This window comes from Arachis ipaensis, chromosome B7 (assembly GCF_059453495.1).
Source record: "Arachis ipaensis isolate K30076 ecotype BB chromosome B7, ASM5945349v1, whole genome shotgun sequence".
NCBI classification, from domain to species: domain Eukaryota; kingdom Viridiplantae; phylum Streptophyta; class Magnoliopsida; order Fabales; family Fabaceae; genus Arachis; species Arachis ipaensis.
Window position 1 is genome coordinate 112,212,728 of NC_142442.1, and position 18,536 is coordinate 112,231,263.

The 18,536-nt window shown below is 36.1% G+C and overlaps 1 protein-coding gene across 1 annotated transcript; it reads left to right on the plus strand.

Moving 5' to 3' along the window:
* The first annotated feature begins 10,858 nt into the window (after positions 1 to 10,858).
* Positions 10,859 to 14,630, plus strand: LOC107607470 (putative serine/threonine-protein kinase PBL21). The gene is made up of 6 exons (XM_088493357.1): positions 10,859 to 11,689; positions 11,781 to 11,813; positions 11,952 to 12,145; positions 12,288 to 12,477; positions 13,429 to 13,820; positions 14,157 to 14,630. The coding sequence occupies exons 1-6, from the start codon at positions 11,605 to 11,607 to the stop codon at positions 14,403 to 14,405; spliced, it is 1,143 nt and encodes a 380-aa protein (XP_088349483.1). The 5' UTR covers positions 10,859 to 11,604; the 3' UTR covers positions 14,406 to 14,630.
* Positions 14,631 to 18,536: the final 3,906 nt, after the last annotated feature.

Genomic DNA, 18,536 nt, shown 5'->3' on the forward strand with positions numbered 1-18,536 from the left:
GTTCTTGGAGCTGCTGGAAAAACAAATCCTAGAGCTTAAATTGGAATTCAATTTGTGTTGAAATCATGTGGAAAAGATGGGGTTTTGGTGGCTGCAAATTTATTATGAACTATGGTAAAAATCAGTTGCTGAAAAGATTGAAAAACGGGTAAAAACAGAGAAAGAATCTGAAGAATTTATGAACAACATGAAGAACACTTTGAGTGTGATGAAGAAAAATGAAGAACAGGATTTAGATCTTTAAAAGGTCAAGGAAGTAAAATTTTTGGTGTTTAAGGGGTTATTTGGTAATTTCTGAAAGTTAGGGTGGTTAAAGTAGAAATATTAAAAGTTACGGGCGGTAAAAAGTGAATTTTAAAGGTTAAAAGATAAAGTGAGGTAATTTTCAAAAATTTAATGATAAAATAATAATATTTAATAAAAAATAATATTTTAATAAAAATAATAAAATAATGCGAAAAATACAGTTTTCTGTAAAAGCTTTAGAAAGAAAACTTTAAGCGCAGAATCTCATAATTACTTTCATAAAACACTTAGGGAGTGGTAAGAACATATTAGTGAGGCAAAGATAAAAGAAAGATAAAAAATTGAAGAAAAGATAAAAATCGAGAAAAAGTCTGTAAAGTATTAATGACAGAAAAATAGATAGAGACTAGCGAACGAACTAGGGCAACATAGTTAGTCATTGAATTGCGACTAAGGTTAGGTATTGTATGAAAAGTTAAAATATTTCAGTATAGACTTAATGAACCTATACTTGGGACAGGCTAACTATTCATACCGAAATTTACATAAGCTTTAAATACTAATGTTAAACAGAGAAATCAGAGCAGAGTAAAAAGATAATGAGAAAAGAGTAATCAGAGCAGAGTAAAGAGACAAAGAGAAAAAGTAATATGATAAAGAGCAGAGGACCTATTGAGAGGTCATTTGTTGCATTAAGGCAATCCCAGAGATATCTATATGTTCATCTGCTGCATTGTGGCAGTCAGATAGATGGTGGTGCGACCACTGAGAACGCTTTCCAGCAGTACAGATCCATATTTTAATTCTATAAGGCAGATGGGTTATTTCCTGCTACAGAAGTACCGTGACCACCTGTTCCATTTCTGTAGTGGCAGAGGGGTTATTTCCTGTATACAGAAGGTGTGTCGGCATACATCCCTACAGTGGCAGATGTGTTATTTCCTACGTGCAGAAGACCCTGTGGTGGTAGAGGGGTTATTTCCTGTACACAGGGGTATAGCCAACAGGAAAGCCATATCCGGATGGTAATGCTGGGTTACGTCGGGAGCGGGTAGAAACCGACAAATGAGCTCATTACCTGCACTAGGACTAGACATGCATCATTCTTGTCTACACATTATTCTCTGTTGCTTTTCTTCTTGTGTGTATGATCTATTGCTCTATGTTTGTCTGTGTGTATGCTATATCTGTGTTTTATTTTTTTGTATTCTTCTGTTTGTGTTCTGCTTTCTGTTTTCTCTACTTTCTCTATCTATCTTTATCTTCTATTTACTGCTTTGCTATATCCTATTATTTGCCTGCTAATCGACGCCGAATAAATGAATGTAACTAATAACCCCGGCCCTACTAAAGACTCCTCAGTTCTTACCCCCTATAGAGTATAAATTCGTAAAATGTTACATATTATTTATATTTGTACATAAATTTTTTTTAAAATCTCGAGCTTGATAGAGCCACTGGCTTTGAACTGGCCGTCGATGATGATGTCGTGGTTGCCCATAGTGTCTACACTTCTTAAATCGAATTCACCTCGGTTCACAATTTTAGGATCTGTTAAACACAAATATTTACAAAGTTACTTAATTAATTTACCAATGAAATTTTATAGATAATAATAGCCAAAGCTTGCACGCTTGCTAGCAAGGTTATCGTCAAAGATTTATTTTAATTAAATTACATAATGTTTCATTAGAGAATCAGTACCTGACTTCCGAAGTTAATTTCTCTTTCTTAGCACCAATAGAATAGGATATTTATTTAATTTTTCTTTTGTTAGGATAGAATAAAATTGCATAGTAATAGGTTATTTGCATGCATGTTCTATTTGGTTAGAAAATAATAAATTTCTTTTTAAAGAGCCTATTTCTGAAAAATTTCATTGATTTAAATCAAAACTTTTGTGTTAAACTTATTTGGAAGCTGTATTTGGAACATAGTTAAAAGCCAGAACACACAACCAGTAAGATTTTGAGCTTAATTACATGGTTACATTATTTAACCATAATAAAAAAAATTTATTCTTGTGTATTTTCTTCTCTATGATTGTAATCTATATTTTGTTCCATCCTATATGTCCAATATTTAATGTGTTATATGCATGCATATGATTGAGGCCATTATTTTATTAACTCACTTACTCCAAATAGCCTACCATTTCATTTACCTTTGTTAGCCACTTTGAGTCTTTTAAATCCCCTTTGTTCTATATTTCACCATATTACTAGCCTTAAGCAGAAAAATAAGTAATAACCCAAATTGAATCTTTGGTTAGCTTAAGATAGAAATTGTGTGTCAATTAAGTGTGGAAAAGTCATGGGAACATTGGTTAATTAGGAAATGTGTCATGATAAAATATTGAAAATTTGGGTACCTACTCATGTGAAACTAGAAAAATTATAAATCCATGTGCATTGGCAATGTTATGTTTATTTTTATGCTGCAAAAAAAATCCAAAAATATTCAAATAAATAAGTAATTAGATAAATAAGGGGACAAAAATTACCCCAATGCTAAGTTAAGTTCAATAAAAACCAATGCATATGTGATGCAAGTTAAGAGAAAAGTTGATGCATGAGTATGTAAAACAAAAGTGGAAAAATTTTGGGTAGCTAAGGATGATTTAAGAAGAAAATAGAGTATGTATGTTAGGTGATAGCTTAGGATAATCAAGGATTCAATTTATAACTCACTTAGCCATATATATACCCTTACCTTTACCTTGACCCCATTACAACCTTGAAAAAACCTCATGATGTTTGCATTGGTGTATTAAATACTTGTTGATTGGTTAGGTGAAGAACAAGGTTTAGAAAGCATGATTAGAGAAGAATAGAGTGATAACCCTATACACTAGAGTGACTAGAGTGCATACACACCATCAGTGAGGGTTCAATGCTTAATCCTATGTTCCCTGCTTTCATGAGCTGTCTTCCTACGAGTTTACTTGTTTTTACTATATAATTTGAATTAGTGGAATTTGATTTATTTTTGTCTTAAAAGAACTTATTTATTTTTAACTAAGTAGACAAAATCATTTTATCATATAGTTGCATTCATATACATAGGTTGCATTGCATTGCATTGCATGAGTCTTACTTTTCCCTACTCATTTGTTTTATCTCCTTAAGCTAAGCATGAGGACATGCTAATGTTTAAGTGTAGGGAGGTTGATAAACTACTATTTTATGGTTTATCTTGTGTTTAATTGAGTAGTTTCATCAAGTCTTCATCCACTTATTCATATGATTTGCATGATTTTATAATCCATTCCTAGTATTATTCTATGATTGAAAACTTGCTTCATAAAGAACTTTAATTAGTATATTTTAATTCTTCTTTATACCATTCGATGCTGTGATCCATGTGTTAAGTGTTTCAGGCTTTATAGGGTAGGAATGGCTTAGAAAATGGAGGGGAAGCTTGCAAAAATGGAAGGAAAACAAGAAACTAAGGAGATGACCAGCGAACACCGACGTGCGCACATGGCTCACGCGAGCGCGCGGAATGGAGAAAATTGCAGCGACGCGTGCACGTGCCTGACGCGAACACGTGGATTGGAGTCGGCACAAATGACGCGAACGCGTGGACGACGCATACACGTGACAAGGAAAATCGCTGAATGACACGAACGCATGGACGACGCGTACACGTGACCTGCACGATCTGCAGAAATAACAGAAAATGCTGGGGGCAATTTCAGGCCACGTTTTGACCCAGTTTTCGGCCCAGAAACATAGAATAAAGTCAGGGAACATGCAGAGACTCAAAACAAAACTTTAGACACATTGATATATTCTCATTAGGATAGTTTTAGATCTGAATCTAGAGTGAATTACTCTTCCTCTAGTTTCTCTTTACATTCCCAGTTTATTGCTTTTGCTTTTAGATATTGAAGAGTCATTACCTCCGTTGAAGATACTATTCTAGTTTGTTTCCTTACTTACTCTTTTATTTATTCTATATTTTTAATTCTTGTTTAAAGTAGTAAGTGGATTATTTTCATGAATTGTTAATGCAAATGATTACTTTTATTTTTAATCAATTTTGAATCCCTATTTTATTTAAATTCATCATGTCTTCTTCTTATATTTTTATGAGCGTTATATTCATGTCAATGGAGTAGACTCCATACTTGATATGGGAGTTGATTAGGAGGAGACACTTGAGTTGGAAGGCTTAGGTGTTGATTAAACTGGAAGTTGTTGGCTAGTTCTGTATTTACTAACGCTAGACCTTCCCAAGGGAGAGGACTAGGATTTGCGAATAAGAATTAGCTCAATCACTTGACTTTCCTTTATTTAGTAAGGGTTAACTAAGTGAAAACAACAACCTTTTTAATACTACACTTAAGAGATCCCAACAAGGGTATAACTTCCAATTAATCATTCCCCCAGTCAAGGCTTTTTATCTAGAATATTAATAATCATTCTTAGTTTTTATTGCTTTAATTTACAATTATTTAATTGCTCATTATTCAACTCTCAAACTCTCGTGGAAATTTCTAATTAATAAAATATCATCCTTTCTCGCAACTCGTTGGGAGACGACCTGAGACTCATACTCCCAGTATTTTTCTATTCTAAATTTTTGTGACACTCTTCTAAATTGGTGAGGCAGATTTTAGCTGGTTAAGAGATATACTCGCAATGCTGTTCTATTATATTATAATCTCTTAATTGGCTTAACTTCCGCCACGCACCAGTCCACTTGACTTTTCTTTATTTAGTAAGGGTTAACTAAGTGGGAGCAATAAACAATTCTCATCACAATTGATAAGGATAACTAGGATGGGATTTCCAGTTCTCATACCTTGCCAAGAGTTTTTATAGTTAGTTTGTTTCCATTGTCATTTACTATTGTTGCTTCTTATCTTAAAAAAACCCAAAAAGATACTTTTTCCATAACCAATAATAAACACACATCCCTGCAATTCCTTGAGAGACGACCCGAGGTTTAAATACTTCGGTTATAAATTTTATTGGATTTGCTTAAGCGACAACCAAAACTTTTGTACGAAAGGATTCTCTGTTGGTTTAGAAACTATACTTACAACGAAAATTTATTTGTGAAAATTCTTTACTAGCAGAAAATTCGTTCGTCAAAATGGCGCCATTGCTGGGAAATTGCAATTGTGTGCCTTATTATTGGTTATTGTAAATATTTTCTTTTGCTTGTTTATTTGTTTTTATTTTTGTTTTTAATTTTTATTAGCTACTATGAATTCTCACCCCTCTGGTTTCAAGTTTGGTTCTAATGTTGTTGTAAGGAATGGAAGTTATAGTGAGAACAGGCATCAAGGTTGGAAGAATCAAAGATGGGAGGAGCCACAAGGATTTGATCAACCCTCTTGGTAACAACCCCCTCCAATGCGCTATAACCAACAACTATTCTGTGATGCATACCAAGACAATAGTTATGGTGGACCTTTTCGTGACAACCAACCTCCACCAAGTTACTATGGTCAAGAGCCATTCCGAGGTGCGTACCAAGATGATAGATATGGTGGACCCCTTTGTAGTTACCAACAAGCCCCATCATATGCCTATGAACCACCTCCTCAACATAGCTTTGAACCACCATACTCACAAGCCACCTACAACCATTCACCTCCATATGACCCTAACCCTTATCCACCCCAATTCCAATCTAATTACCCCCAAGAACCACCACTTCCATATGCACCATGTCCATATCCATCGACCCAAGAATCACAGGCTCGCCTCAAGGAAACAGTAGATTAATTTCATGCAACCCTTCATCAACTGGAACAAGCGATAAATCAATTAGCTTCCCGACGTTCGAACACTCAAGGAACCCCATGGCTTCATGTGGAGAATCTAATGAAGAACGTAGCATGAAGGAGACACTAGAAACTCCGGTGGACAGTGAGCAGCATGACTTTGTATTGGAACAATTAGAGGAAGCCGTAATCGTTAAAGAGGAAGAAGTGGTTGAAGACTTAGGAGATGTGGAACGTCCATGGAAAAGCCCAGTCATAGAGCCCCCTTCTAAGGAGTTTGAATTTGATGTTGAGGAGGGTGTACAACCTCCAAGGCATATCATGATTGAAGACTTTGAAGGGGATGATCAAGAGATGGATTCAATCATTGATGAATTCTTATCTACATTTGAATCCTTTCCCATTGGACTTGACATGGAGATTAAAGAAGAAGAAGCACAATCTCCCATGCCCTTGGTGAACAATGAAGAAGAGGTCGAATTGGAAGAAAGCTACCAAGAGGAAGATGTTGAAATTAAAGAAGTTTGCAAGGAGGTGGAAGTTGTCAAAGAGCCCAAGGGAATGGAGCTGGAGATCACCTTGCCAAGGTTGTTGGAGACCTCTCCCCCAAAGCCATCACCATCCATCCCTTCATTCAAGTGGGTAAATCTCTCATCTCTAAGCTTAATTAGCCCACTTGAATATGCTTTGCTTGAGACGGATAGGCAACTTAGAGCTCTTTGTGGCTATAAGAGTAAGAGGGAGATGGTCAGTGGTTGGCAACATAATCCTAGGTTCATTATGGTAGGAAGCTCACGGTTGAATTATCATGGTTGGAAGAATACTAAATTGTATGGGTCTAGGAAGCTGTTTGGATGCTTCAGTAAGAATTCGGATTGCTTACCACCCGATTGGAACAAAGATGGTCAACAAGAAAACGGTGCAAAAGCAAGGTTTGGGACCCTGGAATTCAATCTAGCAATCAACACTCTTGGGGCCTTGTCACTTGTTTAATCTTGCTTGAAGGCTCTTTGCGCCTAATTTGGGATCCCGGAGGCTATTGGAATTACAAACATTGGTGGGGATTCAAGGATCAGTACAAGCACAAGCCACCATGACAAGGAACTCACCAAATGTCCAACTTAAGGACTTTAACTAAAAGTGCTAGGTGGGAGACAACTCACCATGGTATGATCGTCTCTCTTTATTTTTAGTTTTATTTTATTTTATTCTACTTTTTGTTTATTAGTGTCATTCATAACATCTGCATCAGCATCTTCATTTTGCATTCTGCATATGAAAAAAAAAAGAAGAAAAGCGCGTCCCACGCGTGTGCGTGAACTATGCGCACGCGTCACATGCGACACTAAACCTTACAGAAAGTCACATGGGAGCTGTGCAGGAAGGGTGCCTTGTGCACGAGCCAACCCACGCATACGCGTGGGCGACGCGTGTGCGACACCCGTATTTTAGTCACCCCACGCGTAAGCGTCAGCGACGCGTACGCGTGGATTGCCAGATCGGCGTCAATGGGTGATTTGGCCGAGAGTTGTGCTGCCTTGGTGCTGGTATTGTGCGTTTAGCACAACCAGTGATCACGCATACGCGTGACCGACGCTTACCCGTCACTAGGATTCTTGCTCACCCACACGTAAGCGTGGACGACGCTTACGCGTCGCCTCTTCTTTATTCATGGGTTAATTTTCTTCTTTTTCCTCTTCTTTCAGGATGGCCACCGAGGAAGGGAAACGGAAAACCTTTACATGGGCAACAAACAAGTTCCATCTACACAATCTTTGAAGAAATAGCATTAGTTGGAGCAACCTGCCCACTTGCGCATCTCAGCATGCACCGAGGACGGTGCAATCTTTAAGTGTAGGGAGGTCAATACCGATCTCCGTGGGTTAGTACCTTCTTGTCTCAACACCAATGTTTAAATTTTCTTTGTAGTTAGTTGTTGCATTTGCATGTTTGATTGCATGTTTGTTACATTTTGTGCATATTTTACCAACTACTTGGTTGAAGTAATATTTACTTTTTCAAGAAACTTTTTAGAGTATTTCACTAATTTGATTTAAAATTTTTGATAAACTTGTTTGAAGGAATATTATACTGGAACATGGTTTAGAGCTCGAACACACAAAACCTGTGAGATTTTGAGCCTATTTGAATTGGTTGCATTCTATCAACTAATATTTTATTTTTGGTGTGTGTTGTTCTCTCTAAAATTGTGATCTTTGTCTTGCTTGATTCTATATTTCCATTGTTTAATATATGCATGCACTTATGTGATTGAGGCCTTGTTTCACTAAGCTTACATACCCATATGGCCTTAACCTTTCATTATCCTTTGCAAACCAATTTGAGCCTATTTTACCCCTTTTATTCTTTACTTTAGCACATCATTAACTCTAAGCGAAAAATAATAATGTCCTTAATTTGAATCCTTGGTTAGATTAGACTAGTGAGAGTGCTTATGATTTAAGTGTGGGAAAATTGGGTTTAGAAACATTTGGTTTGAGAATTGAGTATGTTAGAATTTTCTGAAAATATGAACAAGAATGTTAAAGAACATGTTTATGCATTCAATATCTTAATCATATGAATTGAAAAAAATTATTAAGAAAAGAAAAATAAAAAAAAAGAAGAGAAAGAAAAGAAAAAGAGCAAATAATAAAAGGGGAGAAAATGCCATAAAGTAAATGGTGAAAGCAATGCATATGAGTTGTACTCAAATTCGGATGCATGAATATGTGAAAAACATAATTAATGGGTAGTTGGGCTTTATATTATGATTGAACTCTTCATATCACGAACATTTGAAGCACGTATCAATAGCTCTCCAAACATCATAGTGCATGAAATCACAAACGAATTCTCATGTGTATTTCATATAATCTTACTATTGTGATATACCGTTATATTTAGGGGTGTCAAAAATTCCCAGGAGGCGGGGATCCCTACGGGGACCGCCCCGAATGGGGCCCCGATGACGGAGAATTTTCCCTGTGGGGACGGGGATAGGAGACAAAATTTCCCCGAAGCAGATGCGAGGACCCGAGTGGGGATCCCCGTCCTCGTCCTCGTATTCCCCACAATCCCCGAATATATTAAATTACTCAAATACCCTTAAGAATTTAGTTTTTATTTTGGTTTTTTAGTCATTTCACATTGCAAATATATATATATAGAAAAGTTAAAACCCTAACTCCTTTTCCCAGTTCCCACCACCGCATTTCAATCCCTAGACACCCTCAGTCCCTCACTCTACTTCTTGCGAAAACCCTTCGTATCTGCACCCTTCATCTACGTTCTCTCCCTCGTCCCAGCCAGCCACCTCCGACCACCATCGTCACGGCCTCGCCATTGTCCGTTTCAGCCGGCCCACTCACTGCATCATCACCGCACCACCCCGTGCGCCCTCTTTCGTTCGTCCTCTTCCGCGTCGTTCGTCGCTCTTCTCTTCACCGGCGTCTCTGACCTCTTCGGCCATTTCTCTTTTATCCCTAGTAAGATTCACTACTCTCTTCTTTTCTTGTATTTTGGTATTTCACTTTAGGTTTTTGTTTTTTTTTCATGAATTTGATGTTTTGAAGTTGGTGACTGTTGTTTTTGTTAATGAATGTTTTGTTCTATGAATTTCTGATAATTAGTGGCTATTTTTTTATTTTTTTCATACTTCAATTTTTTTATTTTCCATTAATTATGAGTTTTGATTTTCTTGGCTGTTTATGACTTTATGCTATGCTATTCTGTTTATGCTATGCTGTTCTGTTTATGAATTGTGATCTTAGCTGTTCTATTTATGACTTTAAGCAAGATTGAAGCAATTTCATTAGGATTCATATCTCCTAACAACATACAAATATATTACTGCAATAGACATTTCTGTTTAAATCCTAAATTGAAATTTTCTTAACTAGTACAACGATGTATGTGAACCTTTTTTTATGTGTTGTACGAACATTTTGTAAGGGTAAAGCAAATTAGTAAATTCATTTTGCTGTGTTAGAATGCACGAACATTTTGTTATTAGAGAAAAAGGTATTTATCAAAATTTTGTAATCTTGGATAAGATATGTATGTTTGTGCGTTGTTTTGACATTTTGTGATTTTTTTATATTTTTTTAAATTTTTTATGAAAATTTTCATATAAATGTTCAACATAAGCAGATGGGGAATAGGGACTCGCGGGGAACACGGAGAACATGGCGAATGGAGATGGGAGCAATTATCCCCCCATGGCGGAAAATGGGACGAAGACGGGGACAAAATTTGAGGGCAGGGACGGGGAGTAGGGAGGCATCCCCGTCCCCGCCCTGCCCCATTGACATCCCTAGTTATATTTGTTCATCACATCACCAACACACTAAAACAACTCTCCTCACAATGAAGTTAAATGGTAACGAACTTCGCTTTTATAGACAAAGCACTCAACATGCAGGCCACATACGAATCACATCGAATCAATATGTGACACATGTCTAACATGCCACCCACGTGATGTAACACGCCCCTTGCATGTTGGATGAGAACTCGCCACGTGTCCAGCACGCCTCCTGCGTGCTGGCTAGGAGCTTATCTCGTGTCCAATACGCGTTCTGCATGCTAGCTTAGCACGCCACCTGCGTGTTGGGCCTACTCTTCCTACAACATCTACCCATCTATAATTACACCAAATAAATTCATTTCCATCAAAAGTACCTTAAATTTTTTTCATATATAAAAAAAATGAACCAGGAATATTAACTCGTTCATTTTTATTTTTCTTATGAAAATCGTAGGCTCTCAAGTCTGGGCCAAAATGGGTCCAGCATATCTAGTGGACTAAAAATACCAGAGAGCCCAATAAGCCAAATCCAGAAAATGGCCAACGGTCTCTTGATGACTTGTACCTTTCACACCAAAGAAACAAAAGAGACTTTTTATCCAATGACTAGCTGATGTGGAAGGACGGAATGACTTTCGTGTGAAAAACGGTCGGATAGACAATGCGGGATTCGGAGTGTTGGAGCCTGGAGGAGATGAATAAGGAGGGCAAAAAGATAAAAAGGCGAAAGAAGGGGAAAAAGAAAAAACAATGATGTCTGGGACCGTAACATTTATAAATGCGCATAAGACCCTAATAGAGAGGATAGAGAGCGACCCACCCTGCAAATCAAAGAGATTAATGCAACCAAAGTGAAAATCCAAAATTAATACTAAACAAAAATACCACTAAATTATAAAATGACAAAAACAGAAAAAAAAAAAATACACATACCAAAGAGAAAAAGCAAGAAAAGGCAAAAACCTTCTTTATAAATCGTGAATAAATAATAGATGCTTAATTAATTGTAGCTACCATAACTAGCGTCAGTTCATTTCTGCTAAACAAAACACACACGCAAACGAATTAAAAGGGAAAACATCGGAGGAGTGTGTCGCGAATCTAATGAAACCGCTTTGGAAACAATAGCCATTTTTGTTTGAATATACGCATTGCATTGTAGTATTTAGGCGAAAAAGAAGAGCAACTTTATTTCAAGTGAGTGAGTGAGAGAGACTGAGAGAGTGAATTATGCAAAGATCCCCTTCCACACCGCAGAATAGGGATTTGGATATTTTAAATTGAAGTGAAATTGGGTTAGAAAAGCGACATGAGCTGCTTCTCGTGCTTTGTTTCTCGCGCCAAAGATGCCAGCAGAGTCGAAATTGACACTGGTTCTCGATCTGCTTCCTCAGGTCCATTCCTCCTTCTTCTCTTTTTTCTCTTTTATTTTATTTTTGCTCGTTTATTTTATTGAATTACGAGGGTTCTGTGTGGATTTTACAGGCTCTGGTGGAGGGAAATACACTGCTGCTACTGGTATGCCTTGCGATTCTTCTGCCTTGTAATTATGATTATTTATTATTATTTTAATGTACTTAAATTCAGAGTAGATTTTTTTTTTATCAAAATCTTAAAACAAGTGTCAGATTATTTAAGTTAGTTTTGGGTGGTTAGAGAGTGAAAGGAGGAAGAAGGAATCGTATTCGGAGGGGAAGGGGAAGAGTACGAGTAATGGGAAAAGCAGCACGGCGGCGGCGAGCTTTGGATTCCGAGAGCTGGCGGCGGCAACACGGGGTTTCAACCAAGTCAATTTGATCGGTGAGGGCGGTTTCGGACGCGTTTACAAGGGTCGCCTCTCTACTGGCCAGGCAACTAACTACCTCTTTTCTTTTCAATTCAGAGTTTCAGATCACATGACATGACTAACAATTTAGCAATTAACAACAGAATAATCAATTTATTGTGGTTATTTGGATATGTTTTTCAAATTTGAATTGTCCTCTTGTGTAGGTTGTTGCCATAAAGCAGTTAAGTCATGATGGTCATCAGGGCTTTCAGGAATTTGTGATGGAGGTTCTTATGTTAAGCCTTCTTCACCATTCTAACCTTGTCAGGCTCATAGGTTATTGCACCGATGGAGATCAAAGGCTTTTAGTTTATGAGTATATGCCTATGGGTTGCCTTGAAGATCATCTCTTTGGTAACTATTTATTGTTTATGTTTCTCGCACTTACACTTAATTTGCAAGTGCTTGACTGTTGCAATGCTGTAGAAGCTCTGATTGGATTGTTCCAGACAACTTTGTGGTTTTATAGTCATTAGTCAACAGTCAATGTAAATTTGTGACTGGAATAGGTATCTTTAGTTTCTTCATATCTCGGTATTGACCATTATTTATAATGAAGTTGATGCAACAGAGCACATTGCAACACCTGCTACTTACAGGAAAACTTTTGTTGCTTGTGTTGCTCTTGCAAGTATATTTTCATAATTTTGTATATTTCGTTTGTATTGTTTATATTTTGTTCCCATTAACCACAGAAGGAGTTTGTGTATATAGAATGAACAGATTTTGTCTACTTTGATATGCGTTGCGGTGTTCCTTGTGATTGCATAGTGACTACTGTAAACTGGTTTATGGCCTGTGTCCAACTGTGTAAGGAGTGTCATAAACTTCGTCCAATGTGGAGAAAAAATGGTCTTAGTCTTTGCTTTCTGATTTTTCTTCTGTGACACCCATCCATGATTCGTCAATAAGTATGCGGCATATGAGTATAGGCTTCAAGTGGATAAAATCATAAATTCTGTTTATCTATTTTCTGTTAGGTTTACACTATTGTGCTGTAGACAACCAAAACAGCTTCTAGTTTTTCAGTAAGGATGGTTTTGAAATTTGATTTTGTGAACTAGAATTACCTAAAAGTAAACTGCAGTTGTTCTTCGATGTTCGTCTGTGTGGATCTTTGTTAAAATTAAAGAGCAATTTTTTTACAGCTTAGATGTATAATGTATAATTTATTGGAAGAACAAACTTGTTCTCATTATGTTTATTTATTCAGAAATCCTCTACTCCTCTTTAAATACATCCTAACATTAGTTTCTCGGTTATATAATTAATTAACTGATTCTGTTGTAACTTATTCTATTTCAGATCCTCCCCAAGACAAAGAACCACTAAGTTGGAGTACGCGGATGAAGATTGCTGTTGGGGCTGCCCGAGGTCTTGAGTATCTTCATTGTAGAGCTGATCCGCCAGTTATTTATCGAGACTTGAAGTCTGCAAATATCTTATTAGACAATGAATTCAATCCCAAACTGTCAGATTTTGGGCTTGCAAAACTTGGACCTGTTGGAGACAATACCCATGTTTCAACAAGGGTGATGGGAACATATGGCTACTGTGCACCAGAATATGCCATGAGTGGCAAATTAACACTTAAATCTGATATATACAGCTTTGGCGTGGTTTTGTTGGAGTTGATCACTGGGCGTAGGGCAATAGATAGTAGCAGAAGACCAGGGGAGCAAAACTTAATTTCATGGGTAAATGTTTAGCTTGTTTGGTTCCCAAAATGAATTTTTCCCCTTTTGAGTAAATTATTTGTCATAGTTTTGCTCATATGTAGCTCCTTTTAGTGTATTGTTTCCATTGCCATATAGCTTACCCCTATATATGTAGTTTCTATATGGCAAAAAGTGAAAAAAGCCTTGAAAAAAGAGAGTATGCTTCAGCATAAAGGAACTGACATGGTGAATTAGGTTGATTCCTGCCTTTAACATGCAAATTCGTCTTTAGCTTAATAGATGGATGTATCTGTATTCTTCCGTTTCATATGTGAAATTACTTCTTTAACACTTCTCTTTTGTTTTGGTTTCCAGGCTCGCCCATGTTTTGGGGACCGGAGAAAGTTCATACAATTGGTTGATCCCCTTTTGCAAGGGAACTTCCCCTTGCGCTGTTTACATCAGGCAATTGCCATTACTGCAATGTGTCTACAGGAGCAACCAAAAGTCCGGCCGCTAATCGGGGATATTGTTGTTGCATTGGAGTATCTAGCCTCTCAGAGTATCCCTGAACAGCATAGACAGAACCCACCATCGCAATATTCAGAAATCGACAGAAGTTAATTTCCGTTGGTATCAGAAGGTAGATTGAGTTCGATTTCTGTTCATGTTTAGTACAGATTTACTTACTGGTTTGGGTGGTGTATGCTACAAACTTGTACCTATTTTGAAAGTCAAGCATTATTTCTTTAGTTAAACTTATTGCCATTGCAGTAGTGAAACTGTGAAAGTTAGTCCTGTTGAATGTCGATTTGATTTAATTGCAATGGACGTGAATTTTATGACTAATTAAACTTGGCGAATCTAGCAATATTCTTATCATTTCAAACAATTAAGGAAGACGGTGGTCAGAGGGAAAGATATGTTATTAGAAAGGAAACATGCTTTAAGATGTTAGGTCAGGGGAACCGTGTGCCTTACTCTGCAAGTCTGTAACTTTTTTTTTTATTTTTTATTTTTTGGTAATTCTGCAAGTTTGTAACCTTATTCTTGTGTTTTAAGATGATGGATTAGGTAGAAGCATGTGAGTTTGCCCCCATCTTTTTTTTTTTAGGTCAGGAGTTAGCCCCCGTCTACAAGTTCTGTCTTAGTTTCTTGGGCCGTTTGGCCTATTACGTTTTCTACATTAAATAATAATTCTAAACATCCTGTAGGAATTGTTATACGGTTATACCTGTAGTTAATTAAGAACAAAAATTTAAAGGATCGTTGAAAAATAAATAAATAAGGAAGATATACTAAATATAAAATAAAGATTAGTAAATAGAAGATACTAGAATTAGTATTTACTAATATAATTATCTCATTATAATAGAAGTAATTTATATATTTATTAGTATATTGTAACTTAAAAACTCAGAGTAAAATAGAAAAGAGAGAGTTTTATATTTTATTATTATGTGTCTTATATTTTAGGTTATGAAGTTTTATTTATACATATACAAATTCATCATTTTCAACCTTTATTAAAAGTTGGTCTTTGTAAGAATCTTAAATCTCTCCCTTGAAAGTTTTAGCCACACATATTGTTAATGGGCATCCACCTTATTTGTTCTTATCACAACACTCCTTCTTGGATAACCATTTAGAATTATGCCTTATTAAAATTTTACTAAAAAAAATTCAATAGAAAAAAATTTTAGTAAAAAAAAAGAGAATACAATATCCTTTGTGATGGGGACTGTCTCATTAAAAACCTTGTTAAGAAAAACACAATAGAAAAAAATCTGATCAAGGGGAAAAAAGTACCGTCTCTTCCTCTTGTTGATATTATTTAATATTTTGGAATCGGTGCATTCCAATCTGATATACCAATCTTTCAAATGAGGATTTTAGAAGTGACTTTGTAAATAGATCTGCCAGATTATTGTTTGAGCGGATCTGTTGGATATCAATTGTTTCTTGATTTTGAAAATCATGAGTGAAAAATTTGGGAGAAATATACTTTGTCCTATCACCTTTGATGTATCCGTCTTTAAGTTGAGCTATGCATGCTGTATTATCTTCAAACAGGACAGTTGGAGCTATCTTTTGGTCAATCAATCCACATGATGACAGAATATATTGGATCAAACTCCTGAGTCAAAAATACTTGCGACTAGCTTCATGTATTACTAGTATTTCAGCACGATTAGAGGATGTTGCTGCTATCGTCTGTTTTGTGGACTTCCATGATATAACTGTACCACCATATGTGAACAGGTATCCTGTTTGAGATCTTCCTTTGTGTGGATCAGACAAGTATTCTACATTTGCATAGCCAACTAGTTGTGGCTTGGATTCATAGGGATAAAACAATCACATATCAACCGTTTCATGAAGATATCGAAAAATTTGTTTGATTCCATTTCAATGTCTTCTGGTTGGAGAGGAACTATACCTTGCTAGTAAATTCACCACAAATGATATGTCAGGTCGTGTATTATTAGCAAGATATATTAGCACTCCAATGACACTAAGATATGGTACTTCAGGATCAAGGATATCTTCATTTTCTTCCTTAGGACGGAATTGATCATTTTCCACGTCCAAAGATCTTACGATCATTAGGGTACTTAATGGATGTGACTTATCCATATAAAATCTCTTCAAGATCTTTTCTGTGTATGTTGTTTGATGAATAAAGATCACATTTTTTGTATGCTCGATCTACAGGCCGAAACAAAATTTAGTCTTTCTAAGATTTTTCATCTCAAACTCTTCTTTTAGAGTTTTTATAATTGTTAGAATCTCTTCAGAAGTTCTAATGATATTTAAATCATCAACGTACACAGCAATTATAATGAATTCAAATGCAGATTTCTTTATGAAAATACATGGGCAGATATCATTCTTAAATCCGTTTTTGGCCAGATACTCAATAAGATGATTATACCATATTCGTCCAGATTGCTTTAGACTATATAAGAATCTTTGCAATTTGATTGAGTATAACCCCTGTAAATATTTATTGGATGATTTAGATATCTTTAATCCTTTAGGGACTTTCATATAGATATCACGATCTAATGATCCGTATAAATAGGCAGTTACCACATCCATTAAATGCATATGTAGTTTATGGTATGCAGATAAACTGACCAAATAATACAATGTTATTGCATCCACTATAGGGGAATATGTTTTTTCATAATCTATACCAAGCCTTTGTGAAAAACCTTGTGCCGCAAGTTGAGCTTTGTAGCGTACAACTTCATTTTTCTCATTTGGTTTTCTCACAAATAACCATCTGTATCCAACAGGTTTTACATCTTCTGGTGTACGGACTACAGGTCTAAATACTTCACGTTTTTTAAGTGAGTCAAACTCAGCCTTCATAGCTTCTTTCCATTTTGGCAATCATTCCTTTGTCGACATTCTTTGAATATTCTTGGCTCAAGATCCTAACTTTCATGTATGATATTTAATGCAACATTATATGCAAATATTTCATTGACAATTGTCTTATTTCGGTTCCATCTTTCTCCTGTAAAGATATAATTTATCGAGATCTCGTCATTTTCACAATTTTTAGGTATTTGAATGTCTTCTAGCGTCAAAATTATATCAAAATTTTAGACAACTATAGGTGTCTTTACTATGACTTTTTCAACAAGAATAGCATTTACCTTTTTTCTTTTTCGAGAATTTTTTTCTTTGGAACTGACAGGTCTATCACGCTTCTGGTGTAAATTTGTATCAGTGGTCACTTGTCCAACTGGGACATCAATTCGAATTGGGACATTTTCGCTGGTATATAAGATTTGGTTATCCTCTTTGTATAAAAAAATGTATCAGGTAATTCATTTGCTATTCTTTGCAAATGTATAATCTTTTGAATTTCTAGTTCACATTGCCTTGATCAAGGATTTAAATGCATCAAGGATGATGCATTCCAATTAAGTTCTTTTTCAGGAAGCTTATTCTCTCTCCGTAATGTTGAAAATTTTGATTCATCAAAATGATAATTTGCAAATCGGGCTTTAAATACATCTCCAATTTGTATCTCAAGATACCTCACTATAGAGGGAGAATCATATCCAACATATATCCCCAATTTTTTTTGGGGTCCCATTTTAGTGCGAGAAGGTGGTGCAATAGGAACATATATCGCAGACCCGAATATTCTTAAATGGAAAACATTTGGCTGTTGGCCAAAAGCTAATTGTATAGGAGAGGACTAATGGTAACTTGTTGGCCTCAAACGAATGAATGCTGTGGCATGTAAAATAGCATGCCCTTAAGCCGAGGTTGAGAGATTTGTTCTCATAAGTAAGGGTCTAGCAATTAATTGGAGGCATCTAATAAGTGATTCTGTTAACCCATTTTGTGTGTGAACATGAGTTACTGGATGTTCAACACTTATTCCGTTAGTCATACAAGCTTGGGAAGTAAATTCACCAGCATTATCAAGGCGAATTGCTTTTATTGGATTTTCTGAAAATTGTGCTTTCAATCGAATAATTTGATCAAGTAATCTTGCAAACGCCAGGTTGCGAGAAGACAATAAGCACACATGTGACCATTTCAAAGATGCGTCTATTAGGACCATAAAATATCTAAAAGATCCACATGGTGGATGAATAGGTCCACATATATCGCCTTGAATCCTTTCTAGGAATTTAGGGGACTTAAATCCAATCTTTACTGGTGATGGCCTTAAAATCAGCTTTCCTTAAGAACATGCAGCACAACAAGATTCACTAGATTTAAGAA

What these genes read in the sequence shown, in the direction of transcription:
- LOC107607470 (XM_088493357.1), top strand. Translation starts at nt 11,605, where the DNA reads ATGAGCTGCTTCTCGTGCTTTGTTTCTCGCGCCAAAGATGCCAGCAGA. An exon ending in GTCGCCTCTCTACTGGCCAG is followed by an intron (nt 12,146 to 12,287) that starts GCAACTAACTAC and finishes CCTCTTGTGTAG; the next exon opens with GTTGTTGCCATAAAGCAGTT. An exon ending in CCTTGAAGATCATCTCTTTG is followed by an intron (nt 12,478 to 13,428) that starts GTAACTATTTAT and finishes ATTCTATTTCAG; the next exon opens with ATCCTCCCCAAGACAAAGAA.